Source organism: Prinia subflava, chromosome 1 (genome assembly GCF_021018805.1).
Source record: "Prinia subflava isolate CZ2003 ecotype Zambia chromosome 1, Cam_Psub_1.2, whole genome shotgun sequence".
Taxonomy (NCBI): Eukaryota; Metazoa; Chordata; class Aves; order Passeriformes; family Cisticolidae; genus Prinia; species Prinia subflava.
In genome coordinates, this window is record NC_086247.1 from 113,166,492 (window position 1) to 113,180,240 (window position 13,749).

The 13,749-nt window shown below is 37.7% G+C and overlaps 1 protein-coding gene across 7 annotated transcripts in view; it reads right to left on the bottom strand.

Moving 5' to 3' along the window:
- Nucleotides 1-896: 896 nt before the first annotated feature.
- RBMS3 (RNA binding motif single stranded interacting protein 3) overlaps nucleotides 897-13,749 on the bottom strand; it is a 706,117-nt gene continuing 693,264 nt past the window's right edge. For 6 of the 7 annotated variants that reach the window (XM_063408744.1, XM_063408737.1, XM_063408753.1 and 3 more), the window contains 3 exons: nucleotides 13,575-13,655; nucleotides 10,937-11,064; nucleotides 897-7,031 (listed from right to left, as the gene is read on the bottom strand). In XM_063408744.1, the coding sequence (XP_063264814.1) occupies nucleotides 7,025-7,031; nucleotides 10,937-11,064; nucleotides 13,575-13,655 (216 nt within the window). In that variant the 3' untranslated portion in view covers nucleotides 897-7,024. Of the gene's footprint in view, nucleotides 7,032-10,204; nucleotides 11,065-13,574; nucleotides 13,656-13,749 lie in introns of those variants that run through there. The other variant, XM_063408780.1, reaches the window with a different exon arrangement.

Here is a 13,749-nt window from a genome sequence, read left to right on the forward strand (position 1 = left end):
TAGCACAGGTGCACTTGAAAAATCTCCTCTCACCTGCTTCCTCATCTCATTCCTCTGTCTTCTAAGGATTTCTTTGGTCTCTCCTGGCTAAGCTGAAGGGAATTAGAAGCTCATTGATATTTGTTCATTTGCCCATTTCACTGGGCAAAACAAAGTGAAAAGAGGGTGTGCAGGCAATCCCACAAAACATGTATAAGGCTGAAGGAGACAGGCACATTCCTGGTAGGTAAAAAGGAGCACTCCGTGACTCCCAGCCTGGGAACAAAGCCACTTGGCTGAGGAGGAGATTGGAGCTGGACCCTTCCACCCCATCCTGACCTTTGCCAGAGAAACTGTGTGGTGGAAAAAATACTCATGGCAAGAAGAGAGCTGCTGAGTGAAGCAGCCATGGGGAATGCACCAAATATCTTTCTTGTTCCCTGTGAGATATGGCTGAGGAGGCAATTTACTTTCCAGTTTCCTTTCAACATGAAGTATGGCTCTCTGTACCACTGCTTAGGCTGTACTCACTCCACAAATAAAGATTTTCTGTCTTCCATATGGCAACTTTTGCCCTGAAGTCACTCTTTAAAACAAACCTCAGAAACAGAGGCACTGTTCTTCTGGCAGGTGCACAGCTGAGAGCCTGGGCAGCAGATACCCATCAGCATTACACATTCAGTCCTGGTGTGAGAAACACCTCCTCCTGTATTTCACCTCCTGGCACACGGGTGGCTGTGCTGCTGGCAGGGCAGAGCTGTCCCGTCCCTCTGATTCCTCCCTCCCATTTGGTGAAGATGCAGAAGAAGCAGGCTTTGCTCTGCAAAGTCTTTCTGCTCCCTCTGAGCTCAGCACAAGAGTCACAGCCTTGGGAAGCCTCGCCAGAAAGGTGCTGCAAGAACACAGAGTCACCCAGCTCTTTTTTTATTTTTTTATTGAAAGCTTCATCAAAGAAAACAGAAGTTTAAACCTAACATCCACTGATCTACAGAAAGCCCCAGGAGTGGGAAAATGGCAGCTATTTAGGACTGTGTTACAAATGGAAAACATAAAAAAAATCATAGCAGTACAGATCTTTCAGAGACATTCTGAGACATCAGCACACAGATGTCCATATAAATAAGATTCATAATTTAATGTATCACAGAGGTTCTGTATTTTACATTTTGGCTGCAGTGAAGTCTGTAAGGGCTGTAAAGAACCTCTGAACCATTTTTCTGATGCATGTTTTCTTGATAGGAAGTTCATCTGCTTTCAAAGCTGCTTTGATTTTTCTTACAGATAGAATCTATTCATTCGCCTTTAAAAAGGAAAACAATTAAAATTCCTAAATTAATTCTGTACACTTCCTGGTTTTACATAAAATTGTTTTGCCTCAAAAAGATAGTAGAATTTTCTTCCACTCTGGAATACATCATATTTAATAATACTTCAATTACATAAACATCATGTTCTCTTCTTTAGGCTGTATTTTTGGGCTCTTAAAAATATAACTGGCTTGAAATTTCACCAAATTCATAAAATTATTATCCAAGAGAAAGACACTTAAAGGCAGAAAATCAACATTGGGCAGATATTCTTTTAAGGACAACAGATCCAGATCTTGGAAGGTGCTTACACCTTGCAGGCTTTGGACCTACAAGGAAAAATGGATTTGTGAACCTGTCAGGGACTGACATTTTCCACTTCATTACACGTTTTTATTAAGGTGAAAGAACTCAGCTGTCCCTGTTGGGGAATTAACAGCTGAACCGAACAACTTCAATAAACACAAGAATTTTTTTCTTATCATGGATATCTGAACCAGCGCTGGGATTAATTTCTTTTACAGCTTTACTCTCATAATTTTCTGTTCAATTTTAACAAAGAGCATGTTAATAAAGGGGAGAAGAAAGGGTCTCTTCTGCCTGCTTTGAGGCACAAAGGTGAATAAATCTCTGGGGTACATACAGAGCTCTAGCCTATTTCGGTGACAGGAGCAATATAGAAAAAAGTTGGTGCTCTTTTTGAGAGGAAAATAACTCTCCTTACACTGCATCTTTGCTGCCTGCTGAGATTCTAGAAATCTGCTCCACTGAAGGGGAGGAGAAGTCTGCTGCTCACTCAGCCCTCCTTCTGAGAAAGTGTGCGTGCATGACTGTGTGTATGCGTATTAGAAATGAAAGGAATCCTCATTACCATGGCCAATTGTCATTAAACAGAAAAGGCTAACGCACCAAATGCCAGCAGTTTTGTTGTTTTCTGTTTTGCATTTCCATCACACCGTGACTGTTTTCTTGGCTCACGTGGGCTACAGAGAAAGACCAGGAAAATCCCTTACCCTAGGGCACTTCTTTTATATCCGGACCAATTTCATGTTAAATAAAGTTTTGAAAGGAAATGTTGACCATGCGTGTATCAAACATTACTATCTTCAACCACCACATTTGGTCTCATCACTAAAAATGGATCGATTCATTACCTTAAGCACATTATCACTCTTTAGCATGACTCTTGCCATAGGTGGAGTTGAGTCTGCCTAAACCTGTTTTGCTCATGTCAACCTCAGCATTAAAATGAAGTGGCATGAGGAGCACCATCAAGCTTAAAACCATGAAGCATGGCAATTTTTTAAACACTTAGGATCAGTCTCAATCTTCAGTACCATAAACAACATAATATAGATCCAAGTACTATGACATATTAAAAATAAACTTTATTACAATGCAGGCTTCCTCAAATTTGCTGTGTTTTGGTACACATACATACATAAATATTACCCTTCATTTGATTTTTACTCGAGTAAAAATCCATTTGAATGCTACAGCCCAACTGCCCATTGAAAGTTTAAGCCCTCACTTCTCTAATGACCAGCCTTTATCTTCCACGTTTGGGCATGCATCCATAGCAGAAGATGATACAAGGTGATGCAATTGCTCTCAGATATGCCTCATTCTGCATTATGGTGAATTTCTTGACCAACACAACCAAGGCAGTCTCTTGGTAAACAGAACTATACAAGTAAGCACAGGCTAAGGACATTTCAAGAGTCTGTTTCACTGGAAGGCAATAAGAGGACATTCACAAATTGAGGCCTGACTGTCACAGGTGAAAAGTGCTTACAAAACCAGCAGTAGAGCCAGATAGGAAGAAGAGTCCCTCTGCAATCTCAGTGGGAACAGCGAGATTTTTTTCAGTGCCCTGATCTACACTTGGGTCAGCACCTGCAAATATAATACTCTCTTCAGTTTCACTGTATCTTTTTTTTTTTTGTTAAGTGACGAGCCCAGGTATTCAGAATTTTTCTAGCCATAATTCATAGTTTTCTGACACCCTTTTTGTATTTATCTTTTAAGGTAAAAAACAAACAAACAAACAAAACCCAACAACCAAACCTGAACATCCAGATTTGATTATTTACAAGAATTCAGGTGTGATGGAAAGTACACACGCAGTTCAGTTTATGGATTTGATGCTACTTCTAGACCTTTGGGCCAGGCATCATTGCCTTAGACATCCAGAGTTGTTTCTGCAATCTTTCAGGAACTCTCTTGATATTTAAAGCTAAATTGGCAAGACAGATGAAGATATTGACTTTAACAATTCACGTCTTCAAAAAAAACCAAAAAACCCACAAAAACCAAACAGAGCATAATAATAAACCTTTAAAAAAACCATATTAGCCAGAACAAAAATAAAGAAAACCAGTTTAAGATTTCAGAGGCCACCAAGCGACAATACCCACGTAGCAAATGTGTTGCTATTTCACTGTTCACTTTTATCTCATTTTTAACTTTTAGAAATGAATTACCACTTTCTGAGCATTTCTGTAAGCTCCAAATAAGCTTTTTTCTTACCTTATGATCTATGACTGCTTATAGTCAAGGCTCACAGTGTTTACAATTCACAGATTTCAAGTACCAGTTCACTGTTTTTTTGGGATCAGGAAGATGATGAATTGTATTTAAGGGGTCCATTTTCTTTCCTCTTCTTCTTCCTCTACTTCTTTGCTTTGTTTCTTTTAATTTCAAATACTATTGAACATTATAGCATGGAAAAGAAAGGGAACAATTCTAATACAGAATGCACTTGAAACACTTTAAAGTGACAGGCACTATGATACCGTGTTGCCTGCCTGGCTTAATAAAAAACACTGAAATTGTTTAACTTTGCTGAAAAAAATAAGAGAAATGTTTCTGAATGTATAAATAAAGCAGCAGAGTTCTGAATAGAAACAAGAAGGTACCTCAGCATATTCATCAGCCACATGGTAGCTACCTTGTAGCCTCATTGTTGATAGTAAATGAGACTTTTTGTGTGTCACATTAAAACTAACACAGAAACAAATGTCTTTATTTCATATTTCACTGACTTGTGCCTGGGTTTATCTCCATTTGTACAAATAATTCAGAGAGAGACAGAAAGAGAGTATGTGTAGAGAGGAAGAAAATAAGGCTAGATCGATTTTTTTCCCTCATATGCCCTCTAAAGAAAGAGGGAATCTTTATCCAAGGACAAAATTCAAGTGTCCCTCTCAAAAAGCAACAAGTAATGAGACAGCACATGAAACAGAAAGAGAGGTTTGGGGTTTTTTTCTGAATTGAAAACATGCTGTGGATGATGTTCTTTTACTTTGGCATCATCTGGTTTTCAGAAGTGTTGAGTATCAACAACTACTCTGGAGAAAGCAGAAGTTTTATCACTTCTGAAAATCAGGCCCTCTTCCTATGTTGAAGAACTGTGTGAATTCCCACTTCTCTCTTTTCTATGTTGCATACTTAGCAGCATTTACTTGGGTAATCCCCTCCCCCCTCCCACTATGTTAAAAAATACGATCTTGTTTTATTGATTTAAAAAAATAATTGTGTTCTTTTCCCCAAAAAAGTCAGGTTAGGGAAACACAGGCCTCTTTTTACGATAGGGCAGCTGAATCAGATTGATCCAATACATATGTTTTTATTTTCCTTATTTTTAATGGATACCCTGTCTCTAATCCACCACAATAAATGTGATGAGCATTCCCCTGTCTTCTGGATGGAGGAAAGTTTAAAAATGTTTGGTTTAATTTTTACACATAGGTATGTGTGTGTGTATGTATGTACATACGGAAATGCTGCTTCACTTCTGCCTCCTTAAGGAAAAAAATCATCTTTTGACTTCCTTCTCACCTTTTTCATTTGCCTGCCTGGAAGAAGTAAGGGCCATAATCAAGATTTCTGTATGGAAAATAACTGTCATTCCTAAAACAGGTTTCGGTGGATTAAATTTAGTGCCTTTTTTAAATTTAAATTTGCCTAATCATACTAATTCGTGATTGTCAGCCAACATATTAAGACAACAGAAATCATAGCAAAGAAGAATAATTTTAACTTCTTGCCTGCATGACAATACAACGTGATTTTCAAAATTTCTGTTTGCATGGAAAAGCTAAAATGAGAACAAAGATCAAGTTTGCTTTCTCTTTTATCTACCTGGCAACTCAAATGCAACACCGAGAAATAAATGCAGAATTAAGGTGGCTATGCATGCTGGACGATGACAAAGACTGAGGTGAAGAAATGAATTGTTATGTTGGAATTCGGAAGGAAGACTGTTGTTTCAGTAGAAATACCAAAGATCAGGTAATTAAAGAGAAAAACTCACCAAAATTAAAGCCTGCCTGGACAGATTAGTTGGTAACCCAATCCCCCTTGCTTTGAGATGTTCTCCAAAGCGCACCATCAAAAACCCGCACAGTTTGGACACCAACTATTCTGAAATTTCCACTATAAACATATGCAGTATGTAAAACACCAGTGGAAGATAGTTTAAACAAACAAGAAAGTAAGAACTGGTCCGGCCATGTAGGTCAAATAAAGATAAAAAAAAGAAAAAAACCCCTCTATCTTCTGGACTGCGTTAGGGTGTCACTTCATCTTTGGTATAAAATAGGCCATCCATAGGCTGCATTTGTTCACAACTAGGAAAGACTACAGAAATTGTCAACAATTTCTTCTATCTATTGCTTTTTTTGCACTTTTTTGACCATAAGCTCCTATCTACTTAAGTTTTTTTTAATGCTCTTAAGCTAGGTTTTTGCAATGTGACAAGCAAAGCGGACTAAAAACTTCTTAAAGCTCATAAAAAAGACTGCAGATAAAAAGCACTAATGCTTTTGCTAGCGATCACGCTTTGTAAATAAAAAAATCTGCATTCTGCAAGAAAAAAACCCTGCATTTTCTATAATGCAGCAAGTTTTTTTCTCAATTCAATAACTTTACTGTAAAATGCTTTAGCCTTCTAGATTTTTTTTCTGTCAACACTTAAGACAAAGTTCATAAAAGTCCCAGCATTTTTCCAATTCTTTCAGTTGCCACAGTTCCTTTATCATCAACTTTTCTTCAAAAGAAGAAAATCATTTTCTTTTAAACTGTACAGTTTATTTTTTGTTCACCCCAAAAACTCAGTCTATTAAACTTCTGCACCAGCACCGGTGTGAGCAGTTTCAATTCATTCTCGGGTTTTCTAACAAGACGTTGACAGCTTGCCTTGAGAGCCTTTGACGTCCTTAAAATTAAGGCAATTAAGATTCAAGATAAACCTTACCTAAACATTTCTTTAAAAAAAACCAAAAAACAAAAAACAAAAAAATACTCTAGTTTTAAAACAAGAAGAAAAAGAAAATGAGAGAAAAAGAGTAGCTTAATTTTTGAGGAAGACAATTGGTTTTCATCGCAACTTGCTCCCTCTTGACATCATCAGTTTTTCTGTTTAAAAAAAAAAAAATCTAGCTACACCTCCAGGTAAATTCTGAATTCAAATGTTCGTCCAGATGAAATGTCAACCCAGAATTTTTCCTCTGGGTTTTTCCTTTAGTTGAAAAAAAGAAAATAGCAAAAATAAAATTGTCAGACTACATGACGGAACCATTTGCACAGCACATAAAAACACTGTTTTGTTTTCGTTGGGAAAGGTAGAAAAAAAAAAGCATTCATTTGACGCCTGTGCAAACTGGAAGCCAACTTCTTGCTCAGTGAAGTTTCTCCATTCAAGGCAAAGATTTCAGACCGACATTCTTCAGTCCTGTTTATTGTCTGTAAAAACAATTGAATTAAAGTGGTCATTAAGTCAAAACAACTTTGAAATAGCCTCCTCTCCTTTTTTTCCACCCAATTCCTTTTAAAAGTCATCCAAGCTAAACTAACTTTGCAGCTGTTTAAATATGATACCACCGCTAAGCTGAAAATAGCCAGGCAAAAATAGGGAACTCCTACTTTGGGGACGTTAACACATCCTAAGCAGATGAATTTACTCTTTGAATGCTAGGCATTAATAGGCAGTCTAACTACACTGAAATGAGATGAATAAATGGCTTAACACCGTGTAAATCTTTCACAGGTAATTCAATAAGAGGGTGAATATTTTCATAATAATAAGTGCTACTATTTATTTTGAGTATTAATAATAATAAAATGAAAAATAAAATTGCAGTAAAAGTATACAACCGATTTGCTAGAAAGAACGCATTTTCTGATGGCAAGAACAATTAGAGTGTAGAGCAGTCTGCTTAATGAGCCAGTTAAGGCTAACTTAGCAGACACCTTAAAGGCAATATTAATTAGAAAAAAATACTTTATTTTTATCATATAGTGTCATATCTTTCTAAATTTAGCACAGAGAATAAGCAAAATTATCAACCTTTTTCCTACAGAAGATACATCCCATTTTGTGTTTTTGATGCTTTGTGCCATTTAAAGATATGTCACATCTAGCTTACTTTAACAAGACTGGATGAGATCTTTGTAACAGAGACCCAAGACCTACAAAAAATTCTATTCAGTGTCCAGGGCTATCTGTAAGGGCCAGCTGTGGCTTTTCCTACAGTTTTTAAAGATTACATGAAAAAAATCCTTTCCTGACCAAAATCCAACTCAAAAAATTCCAGCACCTTTCCTTTTGCAAACATTTAAAACATTTGCTTTGCCTAGTTAAAAAAAAAAAAAAAAAAAAAAAAATAAAATAAAAAATAAAATAAAAAAAAAAAAAAAAAAAAAACCCAAAAAAAAAATTAAGGGTTAAATTGTGAGGCACGTCAATGACCTAACATTTGCCACAGAACTTTTTGTCTGGAAGTGTAAACATAGAACTACAATTTTAAATATTAAATTTGCCAAAGGGTTTTTTCATTGCATGACATTTAAAAATTAATATTTTGAACGTTAAGAACAGATTTATGTGGAATGCAACAATTAACTCTTTTCTTCAGATTTTCTATGCATAATTTCTGTTAGGACTACTCAGGTTGGAAGCTCAGCTCCTGAGATCTTACTGCCCCTATGGGTCGAGTGGGTGCCATACATCACCAATGACATCACTAATGGGTCACAGCACATGCCCTCTAATCTAACCTGGTGCTGAGTTTGCCTACAAAAGGCTCCAGAAAAACATAATTCTTTCCACATTTAAAATCAGAGCATGTTGTCCAGCAGAGTTTTGCTTGGAGGTAAGAGAGTATACTTTTTGGGGGCAAGGATATCCATTGATCTCCGCTTCATAATCTTCATGCTTTTATGTGCAAAATTAAATATTTACAAGGAAAAAGGGGGGTAGGGTTTAAAATATTTAAGGAGATTTCCTCATAAAGTAGATTCCTCTGCTCAGAATCAAGGACTGTCTTCATCTAAACAATACATAGCCAGGTTTTTGCCGTGAAGTTACCATTTCTGAACTCTGTGGGTGTGATCCTCAAGTACAGCATTCAGCATATTAAATAAAAGATCACGTATGCTGATTAGAAAGTGGAACTTAAATTCCATGTTTCATGGTTTATTTTTACTTACAAAGAGAGTACAGAGTCCTTATACCACCCAGTTCATTCTTAGTACATTGTCTCTCCTTTGTTGTCTGCAATTTTGTGATTGTTAAAAAGAAAATAAATATAAGGAAATATGTCATTATAACCTTTCTTCTGACTGACCAGCTTCCATGAAATAATTTTATATAGCCTGCCTGTTCCTTTGTCTATATCTGACAAAATCATTGTCCAGTCATGTTAATTACTTTCTCATACCTCACATTGACAATTGCCATTTTATATCTGGCATGATGTTTGTTATTAATAAATGTGCCCTTTGAAAAGCAGAGTAATAAAATAATATTTTAATTTTAAAACAAATTCACTTGTTTTTATATTAACAGTGCCTGGAATATTTTCTATTAAGTTATTTTTTGAAGGCAGAGATTGTGTATATTTTGGTGTGTTTCTGCAGCTTCCCACACTGCACTTCTGCCTGCAACTGGCAGATATAAATAGAGGGCCCATTTCAGATTAAAAAAATACTGAAATAAGCATAACAAAAAAATCTGTAGTGGATCTGCCTGTCTGATTAAAAAAGAAAGAAAGTCCTCTGAATATAAATGCCAGTGCCATTACAAGTATATCCATCACTGCAGAAAGGCTGTAGCTGACGAGGAAAGATGAGGGATCTCATTTTCAGGGAATTCACCACATGAGCAAGAAACACAGCACCCATTTCAATAAAGAATTGCAATGTAGTTTTCTCCTGTGCTGGAAAAATGCCAGAATCTACCTTACGAGGACTTCTAGACCTAAGTCCTTATGAGGTCTTGTAAGTCCTTTTTCTTTGAGATGTAAGAGAAAGGGAACTGAGATACAGAAATCATCAGATACAAATGCTACAGAGCACACTAATTAAAAACAGCCAACAGGATGGTACAGACATATATTTCTCTCTCTGCCTTTTATATTCTGTAAGTATTTTGCAACCACTTATTTATAGGTGCTAGAGAGACTGGCAGCTAGAAAGGATAAGCATATGTAGCCTGTGCCTCAATTGGGTAGCTTGTGATTGATTGTTTTTGCAATATGCACATACAGACAGACAGAGGCAGGACAAAAAAAACTTCTGTTTTATGGTGGTCAAAACCAGCTAAATCTGAAACCATTTGATATTCATATGGTAGACAAACAAATGCACCTTCCACTTCCAGAGGTCAAAAATGAAGTAAAGCAATTGACAAAGTGGTATAATTCTAATCTTTCCTATACCAGCACATATCTGATGCTTCTGTAAGAACAGAGTCATGATGTATTGACTGACATATCTATCACATTTCTTGTCTGGCTGTTTCTCTGCTTTCTTCCCCAAGATAAAACATGTATAATTCTATTTTCAATGTGATGCTGGTGTTCAATATACATGTGTTAATGAAAGACTGATTTTGTGCTCCTTCCTAGAATCTGTCCAACATTTATCAGTCCCAGAGAGTATCCTGTCACTATGCAACCTTCCCTTTGTGAAGATTTTTATTACAGCAAAGAGAAGTTGTGTTTGAAGAGATTATTCTGAAGTTGAAGGGACGCCTTAGAAGTTCTAAATACAGTTGTCAGTTTATAAATTTTGAACTTTCCAAGACATTCCCTGGGACGTAAACAAAGGGAGTGGAAAAATGGAGACAGATCGAACAGTGCTTCTACCCACCTCTTTTTATCTCTTCTTCCATTTCCAGGTCCTGCCTACTCCATGTCTGCATGGCAGCTTTGCAGAATCACAAATACCAACTTGGGGTAATTTATACTGCTTCATTACCTACACTTTCAGAAAGAAACCTTTCCATGTGCCAATGTGCACCGTGCCAATATTTTCACCACTGCAAAATTTAAGCCTTCTTTAATCCCTGATGCCGGATGCAGCTTTACCCAGCATGATGATTGTTAACGCAGTTTTTGAGATCCTTCTGAGTCCAGAAAAGCAGCAGACAGTTAGAGAGCATATCATTGTGGGCAGGAGCTCAAGGACATTTTGCCAAATGGAGGCCGCCAGCCAAAACCTTTTGCTAATTACACAGCTATATATCCAGAATTCATCTGAACTTAACGAAGCTGCTCAGAATTTATATTTCTGAAGGAGGGAGTCAAATTTGGCCTGCTATGATCAAGAAGCAAACCCTTCTGGCTCCAAAGCCTATGCCTACTTACTTAGACTGTTGGTAAGAATATGCAGGGGCATGTTCACTGGATGTTTCCACTGTCATCTGTTGCTGTTGACCACTGGCTTCCTGTGATGAAGATGCTACTGTCTGTGGAGAAGTATCAGCAACAACACCCTAGGGAATCAAATGAGAACATGAAAAACTTACTACTTTTGCTCATGGCGGTGAATTACGTAAAAGAGCACCAGCTCACCGTTCACGCATTTCTCTAGAGATTGGGAGAGTTTGAAGTAGCAGAACCACATGCTAACACAACAAACTCCATCAGTTTTAGAAAGCTAATTCAGCAACAAGAAGCTTTCTCAGCCTACCAGTAGTACTTTGCTCCCACAGTTTTCAGTGAAAAATACCTTCCCCTGTGAGGGCAGTTCCCTGCCCATTCAAAGCTAGAGGCAAATCTGATTTTGGTGGATTCTGGGTTTTACTTCTTGGCTTTTTCTCAACATATATATGCCTCTTTTAATTTTTGCTTACCTACCCCAACTTCACAATGAGTTTACATTTACTTTGTTTGATTTAAAAGGTGATAAAGTCAGAATCTAGGCCTACTGCTCTCCACTTTATTACACATCCAACAGAATTTTAGTCACCTTAGAGGAGTGCTGCCCTCTTCTACACACTGTTTCTATGCATGTTCCCTTCAAAAATAAATTTGCTTTGATCTGTTAAGTCAAAGCTCCAATGAAGTTTTGTTTTATTTGTATGTTTGTAAAAAGTAGATAAGTAAACACATAAAAGACTACATGCATGAATGTAACATTGTGCACAATTTCTTATCCTATTTAGACAGTCTGAATAATACTTGGTTTAAGTTTTTTGTATGCTTTCAAAGCAAGATACATTTGCTTTCCTCTATTCTCATGCTGGGTGTGTTGGTCACATGAATAGCAAGTCTCTTCAGGGAACATGCTTTATTACTCTATTACACACAACAGAGCCAGAAGAGGGAGCACAAAGCACTTGCTTTGTTTTTATTTGAGTCCCGTGTAAACAACAGGTAGTTTATTTTAAAGCATCTGTTAAAATATCAGTTTCATTTTTCAGAAATTCTTTGTATCTACTGTTTAGCAGACTGCCAGTATCATCTTTTTCTGTCTACTTCCTTGTCTTTATCCTTCTCCTTTTGTCCATCTCATCTTGAGATTGCATGCTCTCTGGGGCAGAGACTGTATTTTTTGGTCTCTGCTTGTGGAGCATCCAGCATGGTAGGGTTCTGGTTCATGATGCTACATGAATACAGATAAATATTAACACTAATCATCATCACTGGATAAGAGCAAAACAGGCTGTATATTCAGCTAATGTTTTGATTATTATAGTAGATAATTATGACATCGAGTTACTTTAGAAGGCATGAATATACTAGTGAGTGATGGCAAGGAGGGCTCGACAAGTAATTAAAGTTAACCTTAATTCTCATTTGGACAGGTCAGCATGGTGTGCAGCCAATCCCGTGGTATGAACCAACTCCCTATCCCACCATCTCCTTTTAATTCAGACTTGAATCTGCCTGACTGAGACTTAATGGTAACTCAAAAGAGGCACTCATAGTGCATTTGCAAACAAATGAGGATCAGGGCAAAATTATACTGAGGCAAAGAAGACTGAAACACAACCAGCTCAGTGTGACAGAACAGTAGTAGCCTTTTCTGTGGGACCTTATCTGGGAATAATTGCAAAGATGTAGGAGAAAACAGGATAAGCCCACTTGACTGCTGGTGAAGCCATGCCAGCAGTATCACTAACTCACGTCCTCAAAGCACAGAGTAGTAAAAGCACAAAATCCAAAGTCCACACAGATGAAGACAGAAGTAGAGACCCTGGCACTCCTTGCCCTACCCCAGGGCAGGGCAGAAGTTGTTAATAAAGGAGGGTAGTGCCAAAGAAAAACACACAGGGAAGAGGACGCCAAGGCTCCCTCCTCTTGCTGTGCTCAGCTGCCCTTATGAAGCTTCACAGAAGTGGAGGCCAAGCTGACGCTCTCCCAGCAGCTTGTGGTCTACAGGGTTGAGTAAATACTTACTCATTAGACTGTCATCAGCATGACTCAGCCCCAAGGAGGGAGGGAGCGAATCCTTCCTCAAGGATGAAAAGCACTCAGTCAGTGCAGCATCCTCCACGTCTGTATATACAAGAGGAAGGTTTCCATTGCTCAATCACTTTTTCTGGTGGCTAAATGTTTCAGCAATTACCTATGCTTGCTAAGGACCGCATCAAACCCTCTTGCAATCTTCTCTTCTTGAAATCTCTTTTGGTTTCGTGGTCTGCCTGCTGGGTTTGTTTTCCTGTCTCTTCCCATCTCCCTCCCAAGTACATGGGGAAAAAATAGTCATAATCACTGATGTTTTTATTCCATGTCCTGCTGTACAACAAAACAATGTAAAACAAGAGCCCTTGCAAATAATTAAAAAAAATTTAAGAGGGGTTAGAAAAAAGAAGGAAAAGGAAAGAAAGAAAACAAAAAGAGAAAGAAATGTGCAGTCCTCATTTAAAAAGCTGGCAGCTTCCAGCCACCACTCCATAAAGAACCTTTTGGCCCCTTTCAAACAACAGGTGCAAGAAGGCACAATAAATAAGAGTTCTGCTCCCCCTCACTCTACTTTGATGGCTGGAGATAAACTTACTTCAATAGGGACAGCTGTTGGAGGCACAGGAGTGTACTGGGGAATGTAGGTCCCTTGCATAGGTGCAGCAGCAGTCATGTACTAGAACAAATCAAAAGCAAATGAACAGTAGAAAACCACAATCAAGACGCATAAAACCATGTTCAAAGAATGATACTATTTCAATTTCCCATTC